This window comes from Phocoena sinus, chromosome 8 (assembly GCF_008692025.1).
Source record: "Phocoena sinus isolate mPhoSin1 chromosome 8, mPhoSin1.pri, whole genome shotgun sequence".
NCBI classification, from domain to species: Eukaryota; Metazoa; Chordata; class Mammalia; order Artiodactyla; family Phocoenidae; genus Phocoena; species Phocoena sinus.
This window is the reverse complement of record NC_045770.1, coordinates 79,845,906-79,861,958: the sequence shown is the minus strand read 5'-3', so window position 1 is coordinate 79,861,958 and position 16,053 is coordinate 79,845,906. Positions and strand designations below refer to the sequence as shown.

The 16,053-nt window shown below is 41.2% G+C and overlaps 1 protein-coding gene across 4 annotated transcripts in view; it reads left to right on the top strand.

Annotated features, from left to right (window-relative positions):
- BDNF (brain derived neurotrophic factor) overlaps positions 1–16,053 on the top strand; it is a 92,599-nt gene that overhangs the window by 43,012 nt on the left and 33,534 nt on the right. For 2 of the 4 annotated variants that reach the window (XM_032641482.1, XM_032641481.1), the window contains exon 3: positions 8,487–8,619. The exons of 1 other annotated variant lie outside the window; for it this stretch is intronic. In XM_032641482.1, the coding sequence (XP_032497373.1) occupies positions 8,487–8,564 (78 nt within the window). In that variant the 3' untranslated portion in view covers positions 8,565–8,619. Of the gene's footprint in view, positions 1–8,486; positions 8,620–16,053 lie in introns of those variants that run through there. One more of the 4 variants, XM_032641486.1, reaches the window with a different exon arrangement.

Below are 16,053 nucleotides of genomic sequence, written 5' to 3'. Positions count from 1 at the left end.
CTGTGTTTTATGTCACTCCATGACAGAAATGGTGCCCGACAAACAGTGATCTGGTATGTTTTGCTGAGGTGAGATCAGGAAACCCTGGATCAAACTGCAGGATTTGCATCCTGTAAAGTCACCGTTTATAGAACCCTCCAAAGCAGAAGGGACTTGCCTCTCAGTTCCTTTGGGTTTATAGCTTCACCAGGGTCATGCAGCTCTCAACCTGCTCCTCTGCTACCCCCGGCACTCTAGGTATAGCCTCTTTCTGGAGACAATGGCCTTGAAGACGATGGTGTCACATGATGAATCATGGCAACACCACACCCAATAGACTTCTTCACAGCAAACCTTCAGGGAAGGTCATTCTGAGTAGAACTTTGGCTAGCTTAGGAGACAAGCCTCGCTGGTTAGGCAGAGTCTGGAATTCCTCGTTCCAGCTACCCAACTTTGGCTTATTCCTGGGCCAGAATCCTTTGGGCCTGAATCTCTGAAAACCTATATTTTCTTTCTAGTGCCATCTATGTCTGCTCCTCGTTCATGCTGATCTTCCCTTCCTGGCAACCTCAGGACTCTATTTATTCTGGGATCCAACTTCTCACTCCTCAGAGTACAGGGCCATAGATTTTGGAGCCTGAGGGTTGGGGGTCTGAATTTCAGCTCTGACACTAGAGCTGTGTGTCTGTGGGCAAGTTACTTAACTTCTCTGTGCTCCAATTTCCTCACTTGTAAAGGACAGGTAAAAATACTACCACTTACCTCATAGGATTTTGTGAAAGCACTTAGAAAAAGGATGGTCCCATGGAAGTGTCAAACTCTTACTCTGTTGACTGCGGATGAGCTGGGCTCACCTAGAGCAGATATCAGAGACTGTTTTCTAATATTCTCTGACTCCTAGAGAGGATCCTATTTCATGTGTTTCATTAAGCATCCAAGGCCACTTGTCTTCTCTGGAAGACTCAGGGAGTCAACTCTTGTGTATCCCATAGCAATATACTCCTTGGCAGTTAAACTGTGGACAATACACACACTTAGGCAAATGGAGAAGGAGATACACTACAATCAAAGGCATCTTTCTGGATTGTACAATCCAAATGAAGCCCATTATCCTTTAAGTGTCCATCCCAGCTGAATGGAAAAGACTGAAGCCAGGGTGAAATGGATGAACTCACAGAGTCAGAAAGAAAAACAAGGCGCCACAGCCGTACTTCTAAAAATAGCTGTGGCCCATCAGGAAGATCCCACCTCACCGCTGAGCCATCCAGCCCTTCACACACTAAGAATGACCAGTGCTCACTGTGAGCAGGCAGTGTCCGAGGCACCTCGTGCAGACGTGCTCACTTAATTCTCACAAGAGTCCATAGACTAGGTGGTAGGATTAGGACTCCCATTTTAGAGATGAGGACACTAGGACACAGAGAGTTCAATTAAGTTGCCAAAGATCACTGGTGAGTAGCAGAGCAGGACCTGGAGTCCAGGCAACCTGGATCTGGGGCCACTCTGTTAACCCCTGCAAAATAGAAACAGTGTAAGAGCATTGGGAAAATACAGAAACAAAAAAAATGGAGGGAGCTACGTATCTAAGAAGAGTTGGACCTCCATCAAGCAGGTGGAGCACTAATGGTGCTTATAGTTTTTAGCTTTCCAGAGAACACTGGCTTGCTCTTTTAAGGGTTAACGTGCCAAGGGGGTCAAATTGTGTGCGAGCCCTTCCAAAAGTGGACGCAACTCTGTGCTGGGCAATCTGAGGGCAGGGTTTCTAGGGCTTTGTGTCAGCTGTCTCCAATACCTGGAAATGAGGCAGCTGTCACCCAGTCCACCTCATAGCAGCTCGGAAGGGCTTCCTGTGAGCAGCCAGGATTGGGTAGACAGGCAGAGTGTTCTGGAACCACTTGCTAAACTCAGGAATGCCCAATCCTCCCTAGGTCAAAAACGTACAAAGTTGTTTTGTGTTTGGGCTTGGTGGAGGAGAGAAAGTGCAGTGATCCTGGCCCTGCTGGGTTGGCATCAGGAGCAGAGCAGCACATGAGCCATCTCTCCCCTACTCTTCCATGTAGGGCATACATTGCTAACAAGTCCTAGCTGAACTTAGCTGCAGTCTCAGAACCATCTTTAAGGCTGTGCTCTGACCCAGGAGATGAACACAGTTTGCTGTCCTGATTCCCCCAGTTTCTCAAGATCAGATCCTATAGGTGATGGGATCGATCTGGCAGCAAAGTCAAGGTGCTGAGGACTGGATATGCCCATCAGGTTGGAGCAGAATTTGGGTGTGAAAGGGCAAAGCGTGTTCTACAGACATGTGAACGTGAGAGTGAATTCCATGGCTTCAGACAGATGATCCACTGTGAGAAGCCCCGTAAGGAATGATTACCCTAGGAACTGACTGAACATGGGGAAGAGTTTGACATAGGCAATAATATTAGTACCAGATGCCATGCTATTGTACCTATTTTGTACCAGATGCCATGTGCCAGATGCCGTGCTAGATCCTTTGCGTGCTATTTAAAATACACGTCAACTCTGTGATACATATAACTTTAGAGACAAGGAAACTGACAACAGACAGCCTAAATAACTTGCCCCAAGGTCACACAGTTAATAAATGATAAAGTCAGATTTGAAGCCACATCTATAGAATCTCAAGACCCCCAATTGTTTTCAAATCAGCATTGTTTCATTTCCTTTCATCGTTCGTATGTTACCTACAATTCTTCATAAGTTTGCTTTGCCTCTGTTAATAATCTCTTGGCATGCTCACTATAACCCTGGCATTTTTCTCCCCCCCACCGCAGCTTTATTAAGATATAATTGACATATAACGTTGTGTAAGTTTAAGTACAATGTGTTGCTTTGATACACTTATATATTGCAAAATGATTACCACCATAATGTTAACTAACACCTGCATCACATCACATAATTACTGTTCTTTTTTGTGGTGAGACCATTAAAGATCTATTAGTAACTTTCAAGTGTACAATACAGTATTGTTAACTATAAGCACCATGCTGTACGTTAGAGTCCCCAGAACGTATTCGTCTTATAGCTGAAGTTTGTATCCTTTGACCAAAATCTCCCCATTTGCCCCACCTCCAGCCCCTGATAGCCATCATTCTAGTCTCTATTTCTATAAGTTCACTTTTAAAATTTTTATTGTTTTATTGAAGTATAGTTGATTTAAAATGTTGTGCTAATTTCTGCTGTACAGCAAAGTGATTCAGTTATATATATAGAAAGAGATATATATAGATATATATATACTTTTTAATATTCTTTTCTATTATGGTTTATCATAGGATATTGAATATAGTTCCCTGTGCTATACAGTAGGACCTTGTTGTTTATCCATTCTATATATAAAGGCTTACATCTGCTAATCCCAACCTCCCACTCCATCCCTCCCCCAAGCCCCTCCCCCTTGGCAACCACAAGTCTGTTCTCTATGTCCGAAACAGAGTCTGTTTCTGTTTCCTAGATAGGTTCATTTGTGTCATATTTTGGATTCCACATATAAGAGATATCATATGGTATTTGTCTTTCTCTTTCTGACTTACATCACTTAGTGTGATAATCTCTACTTGCATGCATGTTGCTGCAAATGGCATTATTTCATTCTTTTTTATGGCTAAGTAATATTCCATTGTATATATGTACCACACCTTCTTTATCCAGTCATCTGTCAATGGACATTTAGGTTGCTTCCATGTCTTGGCTATTGTAAATGGTGCTGCTGTGAACATAGGGGTACATGTATCTTTTTGAATTATAATTTTGTCTGGATGTATGCCCAGGAGTGGGATTGCTGGATCATATGGTAGTTCTATTTTTAGTTTTCTGAGGAACCTCCATACTGTTTCCATAGTGGCTGCATCAACTTACATTCCCACCAACAGCATAGGAGGGTTCTCTTTTCTCCTCACCCTCTCCAGCATTTGTTATTTGTAGGCTGTTTAATGACTGGTGTGAGGTGGTACCTCATTGCAGTTTTGATTTGCATTTCTCTGATAATTAGAGCTGTTGAGCAATTTTCCATGTGCTTATTGGCCATCTGTATGACTTCTTTGGAGAAATGTCTCTTTAGGTCTTCTGCCCATTTTTCAGTTGGGTTGTTTGTTTTTTTGTTGTTGAGTTGTACGAGCTGTTTGTATATTTTGGTAATTAAGCCCTTGTTGGTTGCATCATTTGCAAATATTTTCTCCCATTCTATAGGTTGTCTTTTTGTTTTGTTTATGGTTCCTTTTGCTGTGCCAAAGCTTGTAAGTTTGATTAGGTCCCATGTGTTTATTTTTGGTTTTGTTTCTATTACCTTGGGAGACTGACATAAGAAAACATTGGTATGACTTAAGGTTCAGCTTTTTTAGATTCTACATATAAATGAGATCATACAGTATTTGTCTTTCTCTGTCTGACTTATTTCACTTAGCATAATACCCACATGGTCCATCCACATTGTTGCAAATGCCAAGGCCCCCAATCTTAATCACCAGACCAGTGGCTCTTGATCATGATCTATACATCTGAATCACTTAGGGAATGTTTTAAAAATACATATGCCCAGGCCCCACCCCAGATGAGTTAAATCAGAATCTCTGGGAGCGGGACCCAAGCATCTGTATTAAAATTCCCCAGTGGTTCTGTTGACCAGCCAGGGTAGAACCACTGCCCTAGACTCCTCTTCCTCTGGGTAAGCATGAGTCAGAAATATCAGAGAATTCTGGTCCTAACCCAGTGGCTAGGACTTGGGCATTGTAGTTTAATGTCTGGGGATTAACCAACTAGACCCTAGACCTAGGGGAAATCAAATAGAGTAGAAGACTTACCATGGAACAAAGAACAATTCTAGATATGAAAATCAACATTCAGAGTCAGGATGGGATGACCAGATAGCTCAGTTAAACACTGAATCCCGAACTAGGGTCCTCAAACTCCTTCAGATTCACTGTGATCAAGAACAGGAGAGGCACAAACTCTACAGGAGGGCTGAGCCTACAGGTGAGGGTCAAGTGGCAGCAGTGCAGAGAAAAAAGCTCCACTCGCCAGAAGGCGGGCAGGTCATCACCTGTCCCACCTCTGAGCAGGCTGCTCTGAGCCAGAGACCAACCTGCACACGTCATTTCACTAAAGCTTGTCTTATTCTGCTGGACTCCAAAGGAATTTATAAAGTTCAAGCAAAAAGAAGATTTGATTGTTTGGAATGTCTTCTCTGTTTTCAGAGTGACCATTAGGTTAGCATTTGGCTTTGTCTTTTGCCCCTTCTAAATTTTCTGTCTCCCCCCACCCCTACCTCAAACTGCCAAGCAGTCAGTTTGATTGACACTTAGTAGGAGAAAACATCTCTATGTCTCTTGGCCCCTTCCTGGAGGGCTTCTTTGAGCAGCAGTGCAGGAGATGCCCAGCTTAGCCAGGCCACAGGGCTCATTGGAACCGGCGAATGCTCTGTGTCAGCAGGCGCAGGGTCAGCTGGTGAGAGGGTAAAAGTGGGCAAGCGCCTGGCTTCTTCCCCGTGTTTTTCAGAACAGGAATCTGAGTCCCTGGAATCACTAGCCTGTGGGACCAGAAGCTATTTTGAGCCTTCTCTCATCCAGTGGAAAGTTAGGGGTGGTGTCATCTGAAACTGCCAAAGAATATCCGATTTCACCCTTATCCGGGACATGTCCCTAGAGGAAATGGAAGCAATGTTAGAGAGACCAAATACCTGTGTCGGAACATCCCTTTGTTTTTACTTGTGTGCCCTTTTTTCTCATCCGTTCCTTCCATTTTCACCTCACCCTTTCCACTACTCTAGTTCAGGTCTTCGTTACTTCTTGCCTGGCCTCTCATGATAGTCTTCTGGTGGGTTCTCTACCTCCAATCTGTTACCCCCACCACAATCTATCTTCTCGTGATAGCAGAAGGATCTCCCTGAGGATTCGATGGAAATCACGTGAAAATGCTTTGTAACACAGTATACAAATGGCAACGCCCATCAACTGACTTGGCAGGAGGCAGGGATGCTGTCCTTACTCACTGGTAAGGACACAGGGATAAAGTCCAGTGCTTTTGCAAAAGGATGAAACAGACAACTGAGTGGAATGTTTTAGGGTAACAAGGGTATCAGTTGGTACACACAGTATTGGAACCTTTAAAAAAGTTCTCAAGAAGTCATTCAAGATGGCCTTGTCTGCTCAGCAATTGTATGACAGTGTGAGAATCCTAATGAGAAGTACAGGATAAAGACCTAATTATGCCCATTTCTCAAGGAACGGAGGCTGAGAGACGCTGGGTGATTTGCCAAACATCTCTCAGTGAGCACATAGCAGAACCTTATATAAATTCAGAGGACATGTGCTTTCCAACGTGCTATTAATACAGATACATTGATGTAGAATGATGGATGGATGGATGGATGAACAGACAATATGATTTTCCTTCCTCTGACATATTGAAGGGATTTCCATTGTTGACAGAACATAAATCAATCAGACTGGCATTCATAGCCTTCTAGGATGTGGTTGGAGATTATTGTCCTACTGTATTTCTCAGACCACTCCCAACCTACCCCTCCCTATTCTCCAAGTACACTTTGCACTCTCTCTCCACCATTCCTTTGTTCACTTCCTGATTCCCTGATTGTAAAAACCCCACCCAAGCATAACCCACTGCCAGATAAAATACAGGATTCCCAGTTAAATTTGAATTTCAAATAAACAATGAATAATGTTTAATATAAGTATGTAGAAATACTGCATGGGACACACTTAAAATATTATTTGTGTTTATTTAAATTCTAATTGAACTCGATGTGTCTTGGAATTTCGTTTGCTAAATCCAGCAGCCCTACCCATAAGATGTTGCTCTACCCATATGCATCCTCTGATTTTACTCAGCCCATCTCAAAGTCGGATTCAGCACTTCTTTGTGTTTTCCATACAGAATTCATTCTTACCAAATCATTGGTGAACAATGTGTATTTTACTGAATGTTTCTTAGTAAATATGAAAGGTGGGGTTTACGTTCCACAATAATACCTATCATTTCATCTTAAAAGAATCTTATTAAAATTGGCCCCCTGAGCCTCCGTTTTTGGTGAAAAAGTTGCCAAGTGTTCCTTTGACCTCTTCCCTACACGGCATTCAGCCCTGCTCCCCAGCTCCCACTCTCTGTTACACAGGGAAGCTTCCATCTTCCAAACCCAGGCACTGGCCCAAGGCACTTTTGAACATGATGGTGGACTTATCAAAGCAACCTTTCCATTAATCAGGCCTCTTCCTACAAAGGAATCATCTACTAAGAAAATAAAAGTTGTTCCCACATGTTATAGAATCTTCAAGGTTCAATTTTATGAGGCCTTCAGGATTTTCCCAGAAAAAAGTAATTGCTACCTCCCCAGGCAGTAGTTATGTGTCTAGGTGACTGAGCCCCTTGTTTTACCCTATGCTTTTCTAGGGCCATGGGCATTTTCATTCATCTATGCACCCACTGCAGTCCATATAGCCATCAAGCACTCAACAAGTGTCTATGAAATTGAATGACACAGTATAACACCACATTTTAAGTGCATTTAGCCCCAAGTGACTACAAAAAGATTAGCAGCAAAAAAAGGAGTGGGTCCCAGCAGTCAGGGAAAGCTATTGGATAGTTCAACTGAGTGATTCTCCATCCTAGTTGCAGGTTAGACATCTGGGGAGTTTTGTAAAAAACCATGATGTCTTGGGCTTCCCTGGTGGCGCAGTGGTTGAGAATCTGCCTGCTAATGCAGGGGACACGGGTTCGAGCCCTGGTCTGGGAAGATCCCACATGCTGCGGAGCAACTAGGCCCGTGAGCCACAACTACTGAGCCTGCGCGTCTGGAGCCTGTGCTCCACAACAAGAGAGGCTGCGATAGTGAGAGGCCCGCACACGGCGATGAAGAGTGGCCCCCGCTTGCCACAACTAGAGAAAGCCCTCGCACAAAAATGAAGACCCAACACAGCAAAAATAAATAAATTAATTAATAAACTCCTACCCCCAACATCTTTTAAAAAAAACCTCGTGAAGTCTAGACACCATCCCAGATCAAGTGAATCAGAATCTTTGGGGGTGGAGCTCAGGCATCTATATTGTTTTCAAAGCTCCCAGGTGATTTTTACTGGGCAGGCAAGGTTGAAAACGATGGGTGGTTGCTAGAGATTTGGACTGACATTCTTCTTTGGGTCTAATCCATAACAAAGGAGCAAGAATGGGGTATGAGGGAGAGTTATGGATTTCTTTTCATTTTTTCATACAATGTTTTATAGTTTACACAGTGCTTTCACACACGTGTGGACACATATGCGCATAACATACCCACAACTCAGTCTAGCCGTTGAGCCTTCGCCGCGTGTTCCCTTCCTGAGTGTGAGGACCAGGTGGCTGCAGATGTGCTATGCAAATATGAAATCTTGGCTTTGACTGGGCTGGGCATTAATTCACCAGTTCCCAATTCCACTTTCTCTTGTTTGGGTTCTGGTTTCACAAAGACGTCCATAACTGTGATACATTTTCAGGTAGGAAAGGATGAAGAACTTGCTAAAGCAGAACTGGCCAGCTTTCCACACCTCCATCCCCACCACACACCAGCCTGAACTGACCATCAGAGGAAAACCAAAGGAACGACTTCCTCCTGGTTTGGATACATTCCACTTGAAGCTCTTCCAGGCCTGTGCCGCAGAATTCCTTCCAGCGTATGTGAGTGTCAAGAGATGGGTTCTTGAAGTGGAGACTCTGAAAACTAAGGATGAGAATGTACAGAGAGAAAACATGGGCCTGAGAGTCAGCAGATTGGAATCCCTGACCTTGCTCTGCCCCCTCTCCAGCTGCCTGGTCTGGGCAAGTCCCCCCTTCACTTCTCTCAGCCTTGGTCATCTCCTCTGCAAAAGGAGGATGCTGGATTTGATGATCTTAAAGTTCCCTCCAGCTCTAAATACTCCATGGCTTCTAAGTCTTGAAAAGGTACATGAGAAGTCTGTTGAAACTCTGAAATAACCACTTCTAGGAAACTAAATTCTCCCCCTGAGCCCTGCTTACACATGTGCTCACATGATGCACTGAAATGAGCGCTGGACGGGAAATGGCGGACAAGCTCAGGGCCCAGCTCTGCCTTGAACTGGCACCATGTTCTTGAGAAAGACATGCTCTGTCTCTGGGCCTTAGTCTTCTCAGCTGTAATCTGATGTTAGACTACATCCTCTTGACTGTCCCTTTCAGCTTGGTCATGCCAGGGATGTTGGGTGTGCTAGTGGCTGAGAGTTCATGTCACAAAGAATGTGAAATTTAAACATAAGACAACATTCAAAACATGAAGGAGAGATCAAAATTAAAGATGGAGAAGATACCAGTTGTCCAGGACAAAGGAGTGAGCCAAGCTCCAGTGCAAGCAGAAGGAAGGGAGGGAGAAAAGGAGGAAAGGAGGAAGGGAAAGAATTCACAAATAAAATTTAAGTTCTAGGTATATTTTATCCAGTCAAGGGAAAATACCCGCGATAGCATCTTCATTTAAATATGGAAATTGCACCACGTTTCAGACAAGAAGCTCTTCACGTGAACAAGTATTTGTTTGCAAAATCAGCTCCCTTTGTGGTTAAAAGAAGCTTTTTTTTTTCTGTAAACTGATGTGATTTTTTCAGAAGAGAGCTAACTAGATAAATAAGCCCATATTTTGCCAATTCTTACTGATAAATAATAACTGTGTCTCAAAGTCTTGAGTCTTATTTTTTTGTTTTTGTTCTTTTTTTCATTTGGTCCTTTCAAGAGCCATTTTAGGGACCTCCAATTTTAGAAGCACACTTTTTAGCTTCACACTTGAGGCCCCTGGTGATCTGGCCTCACCTGGGGTTTCAGGTCCCATGCCTCCCTGCTCTCCTGCACAGCCCCCAGGATCCACTTTTCCTGAAACACCTGCTGCCTGGTTCCCATCATTACATTGCCCTTCCCACCCCTGGCCCTTTGCTTGTCCTTTCTCACTCCTGTCTCTGGATAAATAAATCCTTCAAGACTCAACTCCAGTGCCACGTCCTCCTTGATGCTGCTCCTGATTTCCCAAGCTAGAAACCATCTCCCATAGGCCCTGTCCTGAAATCTCCATCCCACTTTAATTCTAGCCCTCAATGGACCCTTAGCGTTTTCAGTCATGCCATTATACTCCTAGAACACAGCTTTCTTTCGTCTTTAAAAAATTTATTTTATTGAAATATAATTGACTTATAATGTTATGTTAATTCCTACTGTACAGCAAAGTGATACAGTCATACACATATATACATCCTTTTCCATATTCTTTTCCATTATGGTTTATTACAGGATATTGAATAAAGTTCCCTGGGCTATACCGTAAGACCTTGTTGTTTATCCATTCTATATATAATAGTTTGCATCTGCTAATCCCAAACTCCCACTCCATCCCATCCCTACCTCTCCTCCCCCTTGGAAACCACAGGTCTGTTCACTATGATTGTGAGTCTGTTTCTGTTTTGTAGATAAGTTCATTTGTGTCATATTTTAAATTCCACATATAAGTGATATCATATGGTATTTGTCTTTATCTGTCTGACTTACTTCACTTAGTATGATAATCTCCAGTTGCATCCATGTTGCTACAAACGGCATTATTTCATCCTCTTTTATGGCTGAGTAATATTCCATATATATATATATAATATATATATGTACCCCATCTTCTTTATCCATTCATCTGTTGATGAACATTTAGGTTGCTTCCACGTCTTGGCTATTGCAAATGGTGCTGCTATGAACATAGGGGTGCATGTATCTTTTTGAATTAGAGTTTTGTCTGGATATATGCCCAGGAGAGGGATTGCTGGATCATATGGCAACTCTATTTTTAGTTTTCTGAGGAACCTCCATACTGTTTTCCATAGTGGCTGCACCAATTTACATTTCCACCAACAGTGTAGGAGGGTTCCCTTTTCTCCACACCCTCTTCAGCATCTGTTATTTGTAGACTTTTTGATGATGGTAGTACCTCATTGTAGTTTTGATTTGCATTTCTCTAATAATTAGCAATGTTGAACATCTTCTCATGTGCCTGTTGACCATCTGTATGTCTTTTTTGGAGAAATATCTATTTAGACCCTCTGCCCATTTTTCTTTCTTTTTTTTTTTTTTTTTTGCCCATTTTTCAATTGGGTTGTTTGTTTTTTTGTTGTTGTTGAGTTGTATGAGCTGAACACAGCTTTCTTGAGAGCAAGTTTTGCTTCTCAGGGCAGCACACAGCACAGTGGGTATGAGATTAGGCCCAGCTGTTAGACAGACTTGGGTTTGAATCCTGGCTTTACCCCCAGTTTCTGGGTTACTTGACCTTGGAGGGTTACTTGACCTCTAAGCTTCAGTTTACTACTCTGTAAAAGGTGGATGGTACCTACTTCATAGGATTGCCAGGAGACTCAATGAGATAGTATATGTGAAATAACACTTAATATAGCACTAACTGTATGTCAGGCACTGTAAGCACTTACTATGTATTAAACTCAGGAACCTCATAGCAGCTAAGCCCCACTTTACACGTGAGGAACCTGAGACACAAAGAGCTTAAGGATCCTGCTCCAGGACACATAGCTAGTAAGTAGCTCATTCAGCTCCATGGCCCATGCTCTCAGCCACTGTGCTGTATTGCCTCTGTTCTAGAAATGTTCCCAATTTTTGTCTGTGAGTAAAATTTATTTCCTTAAAGAGCCTAGCACACTGTTGGCATGAAGTAGATACTCAAGAAATCATTATTTGAATGAAGTGACTCAATATTTAATTTGAAGAAAGTTACCTGGTTAGATGCCTGTTGGCTAGAATGTGATTGGCTATTTGAATGGTGTATTTGTGGTGAACAGAGAAACAAGTGGTGAGCCTACAGGCTTTTCTAGGTTCCCTCCACTGCCTCATTTCTACCATCTCCACTGGTGAATCTAAGATACATGGCATTGGCCCTTGGAAGAAAAGATTTCACTTTAAAAATTGTTTTCTTTCCAAGGAAATGTCGATATACTGAAGACATCCAAAGGATGTCTTCCAAGGACATCCAAGGAAGAATAATGACATACCAAGGTTACCTTTCACTGTGTGACCTTAGGTAAGTCATTTCATGTCTCTTAGATGTAGTCTTCTCATCTGTAAATTGTTGGGGCTGAACATAATGATTTTAAGCTCTATTCTGTGTTGTTATACATTTCTGTCTTCTTTTGATATCTCAATATGTGCTTTAAGGGGATATAGAAAGGTATAAATTTGACCTATATAGGATGCTTTTGCCAAATGCAAAGAACAAAACAGAAATAAAAGCATTTTTTGCTTGTAGAATTATTATCTCCATTACTATCCATAAATTTGCATGGTATTAGTAATAATAGCACCTCCTGCAAATTTAATACCTTTGCGTTTGAACAGGGCTTTCTGAGATTTTTCAAAGGCTTTCAGCCTCATTGTTAAGTCTCCAGACTATTGAAAAACACTGCAACAAAAACATGAAAGACAGAAGCATAGAAAGCCTGAATTCTGTCTGTATAGCTAGCACTTATTAGGCATCCATCATTTCTAAGTTCTGTAAAGAAACTTGAAAGACACACCCTAAACTCAAGCCTTGTGCTACCTAAGAGGTAAGACGTGCAAACACATCCAGCTACAAATTAAGAGCATGAAAGTATTGGGCAAACAATGGCCTACCTAAAACATCCCAGCAACCAGGCAACAGGCCAAAAGGTCATTCTAGGATTTTTCTGCCTTAATAATCATCTCTTCCAAGCGTGTGGTGCTTAGAGTTTCCAGAACATTTCACATGCATTTCTTCATTTAATTCTTAGAACAGACACACACACCATCACTACCACCACTTCCATATCTGTGTAGAATTCTATTCTCCTAGTTTAACAGACGGGGAAACTGTGATTCAACACTGTAGAAAGACCTGCCTTAAGTCAAGAAATTAGTATAATGCTGACACAAGATTCAAATCCATACCTTCTGACTCCAAATACTGCTTTCTTGTCACTTTCTTTTTTTACTTTTATTGAAGTATTGTTGATTTACAGTGTTGTGTTAATTTCTTCTGTACAGCAAAGTGACTCAGTTTTATATATATATATATATATATATATATATGTATATTTTTTTCATATTTTTTTCCATTATGGCTTGTCACAGGATATTGAATATAGTTCCCTGTGCTATACAGTAGGACTTTATTGTTTGTCCATCCTATGTATAATAGTTTGCCTCTGCTAATCCCATACTCGCAGTCCTTACCTCCCCTACCTCCCCTCCTCCTTGGCAACCACAAGTCTGTTCCCTATATCTGTGAGTCTGTTTTTGTTTTGTAGATATGTTGATTTGTGTCATATTTTGGATTCCACATATAAGTGATATCATATGGTATTTGTCTTTCTCTTTCTGACTTACTTCGCTTAGTATGATAATCTCTAGATCCATTCATGTTGCTTGAAAATGACATTATCTCATTCTTTTTGATGGCTGAGTAATATTCCATTGTATATATATACATATATTATATATATATATACATATATATATATAATATATGTATATATACCACATCTTCTTTATCCATTCATCTGTCAATGGACATTTACATTGTTTCCATGTCTTGGCTATAGTAAATAGTCTTTTTTTTTCTTTTTTTTTTTTTAAACATCTTTATTGGGGTATAATTGCTTTACAATGGTGTGTTAGTTTCTGCTTTATAACAAAGTGAATCAGCTATACATACACACATGTTCCCATATGTCTTCCCTCCTGCGTCTCCCTCCCTCCCACTCTCCCCATCCCACCCTTCCAGGCTGTCACAAAGCACCGAGCTAATATCCCTGTGCCTTGCGGCTGCTTCCCCCCAGCTATCTACCTTACTACGTTTGTTAGTGTGTATATGTCCATGACTCTCTCTCGCCCTGTCAAAACTCACCCCTCCCCCTCCCCATACCCTCAAGTCCGTTCTCCAGTAGGTCTGCGTCTTTATTCCTATCTTACCCCTAGGTTCTTCATGACATTTTTTTCCCTTAAATTCCATATATATGTGTTAGCATACGGTATTTGTCTTTTTCTTTCTGACTTACTTCACTCTGTATGACAGACTCTAGGTCTATCCATCTCATTACAAATAGCTCAATTTCATTTCTTTTTAAGGCTGAGTAATATTCCATTGTGTATATGTGCCACATCTTCTTTATCCATTCATCCGATGATGGGCGCTTAGGTTGTTTCCATGTCCTGGCTATTGTAAATAGAGCTGCAATGAACATTTTGGTACATGACTCTTTTTGAATTTTGGTTTTCTCAGGGTATATGCCAAGTAGTGGGATTGCTGGGTCATATGGTAATTCTATTTGTAGTTTTTTAAGGAACCTCCATACTGTTCTCCACAGTGGCTGAACCAATTCACATTCCCACCAGCAGTGCAAGAGTGTCCCCTTTTCTCCACACCCTCTCCAGCATTTATTGTTTCTAGATTTTTTGATGATGGCCATTCTGACTGGCGTGAGATGATATCTCATTGTAGTTTTGATTTGCGTTTCTCTAATGATTAATGATGTTGAGCATTCTTTCATGTGTTTGTTGGCATTCTGTATATCTTCTTTGGAGAAATGTCTATTTAGGTCTTCTGCCCATTTTTGGATGGGGTTGTTTGTTTTTTTGTTATTGAGCTGCATGAGCTGCTTGTAAATTTTGGAGATTAATCCTTTGTCAGTTGCTTCATTTGCAAATGTTTTCTCCCATTCTGAGGGTTGTCTTTTGGTCTTGGTTATGGTTTCCTTTGCTGTGCAAAAGCTTTGAAGTTTCATTAGGTCCCATTTGTTTATTTTTGTTTTTATTTCCATTACTCTAGGAGGTGGGTCAGAAAGGATCTTGCTGTGATTTATGTCATAGAGTGTTCTTCCTATGTTTTCTTCTAAGAGTTTGATAGTTTCTGGCCTTACATTTAGGTCTTTAATCCATTTTGAGCTTATTTTTGTGTATGGTGTTAGGGAGTGATCTAATCTCATACTTTTACATGTACCTGTCCAGTTTTCCCAGCACCATTTATTGAAGAGGCTGTCCTTTCTCCACTGTACATTCCTGTCTCCTTTATCAAAGATAAGGTGTCCATATGTGCGTGGGTTTATCTCTGGGCTTTCTATCCTGTTCCACTGATCTATCTTTCTGTTTTTGTGCCAGTACCATACTGTCTTGATTACTGTTGCTTTGTAATATAGTCTGAAGTCAGGGAGCCTTATTCCTCCAGCTCCTTTTTTCGTTCTCAAGATTGCTTTGGCTATTCGGGGTCTTTTGTGTTTCCATACAAATTGCGAAATTTTTTGTTCTAGTTCTGTGAAAAATGCCAGTGGTAGTTTGATAGGGATTGCATTGAATCTGTAGATTGCTTTGGGTAGTAGAGTCATTTTCACAATGTTGATTCTTCCCATCCAAGAACATGGTATATCTCTCCATCTATTTGTATCATCTTTAATTTCTTTCATCAGTGTCTTATAATTTTCTGCATACAGGTCTTTCGTATCCTTAGGTAGGTTTATTCCTAGATATTTTATTCTTTTTGTTGCAATGGTAAATGGGAGTGTTTTCTTGATTTCACTTTCAGATTTTTCATCATTAGTATATAGGAATGCCAGAGATTTCTGTGCATTAATTTTGTATCCTGCTACTTTACCAAATTCATTGATTAGCTCTAGTAGTTTTCTGGTAGCATCTTTAGGATTCTCTATGTATAGTATCATGTCATCTGCAAACAGTGACAGCTTTACTTCTTCTTTTCCGATTTGGATTCCTTTTATTTCCTTTTCTTCTCTGATTGCTGTGGCTAAAACTTCCAAAACTATGTTGAATAAGAGTGGTGAGAGTGGGCAACCTTGTCTTGTTCCTGATCTTAGTGGAAATGCTTTCAGTTTTTCACCATTGAGGATGATGTTTGCTGTGGGCTTGTCATATATGGCCTTTATTATGTTTAGGAAAGTTCCCTCTATGCCTACTTTCTGGAGGGTTTTTATCATAAATGGGTGTTGAATTTTGTCGAAAGCTTTCTCTGCATCTATTGAGATGATCATATGGTTTTTCTCCTTCAAT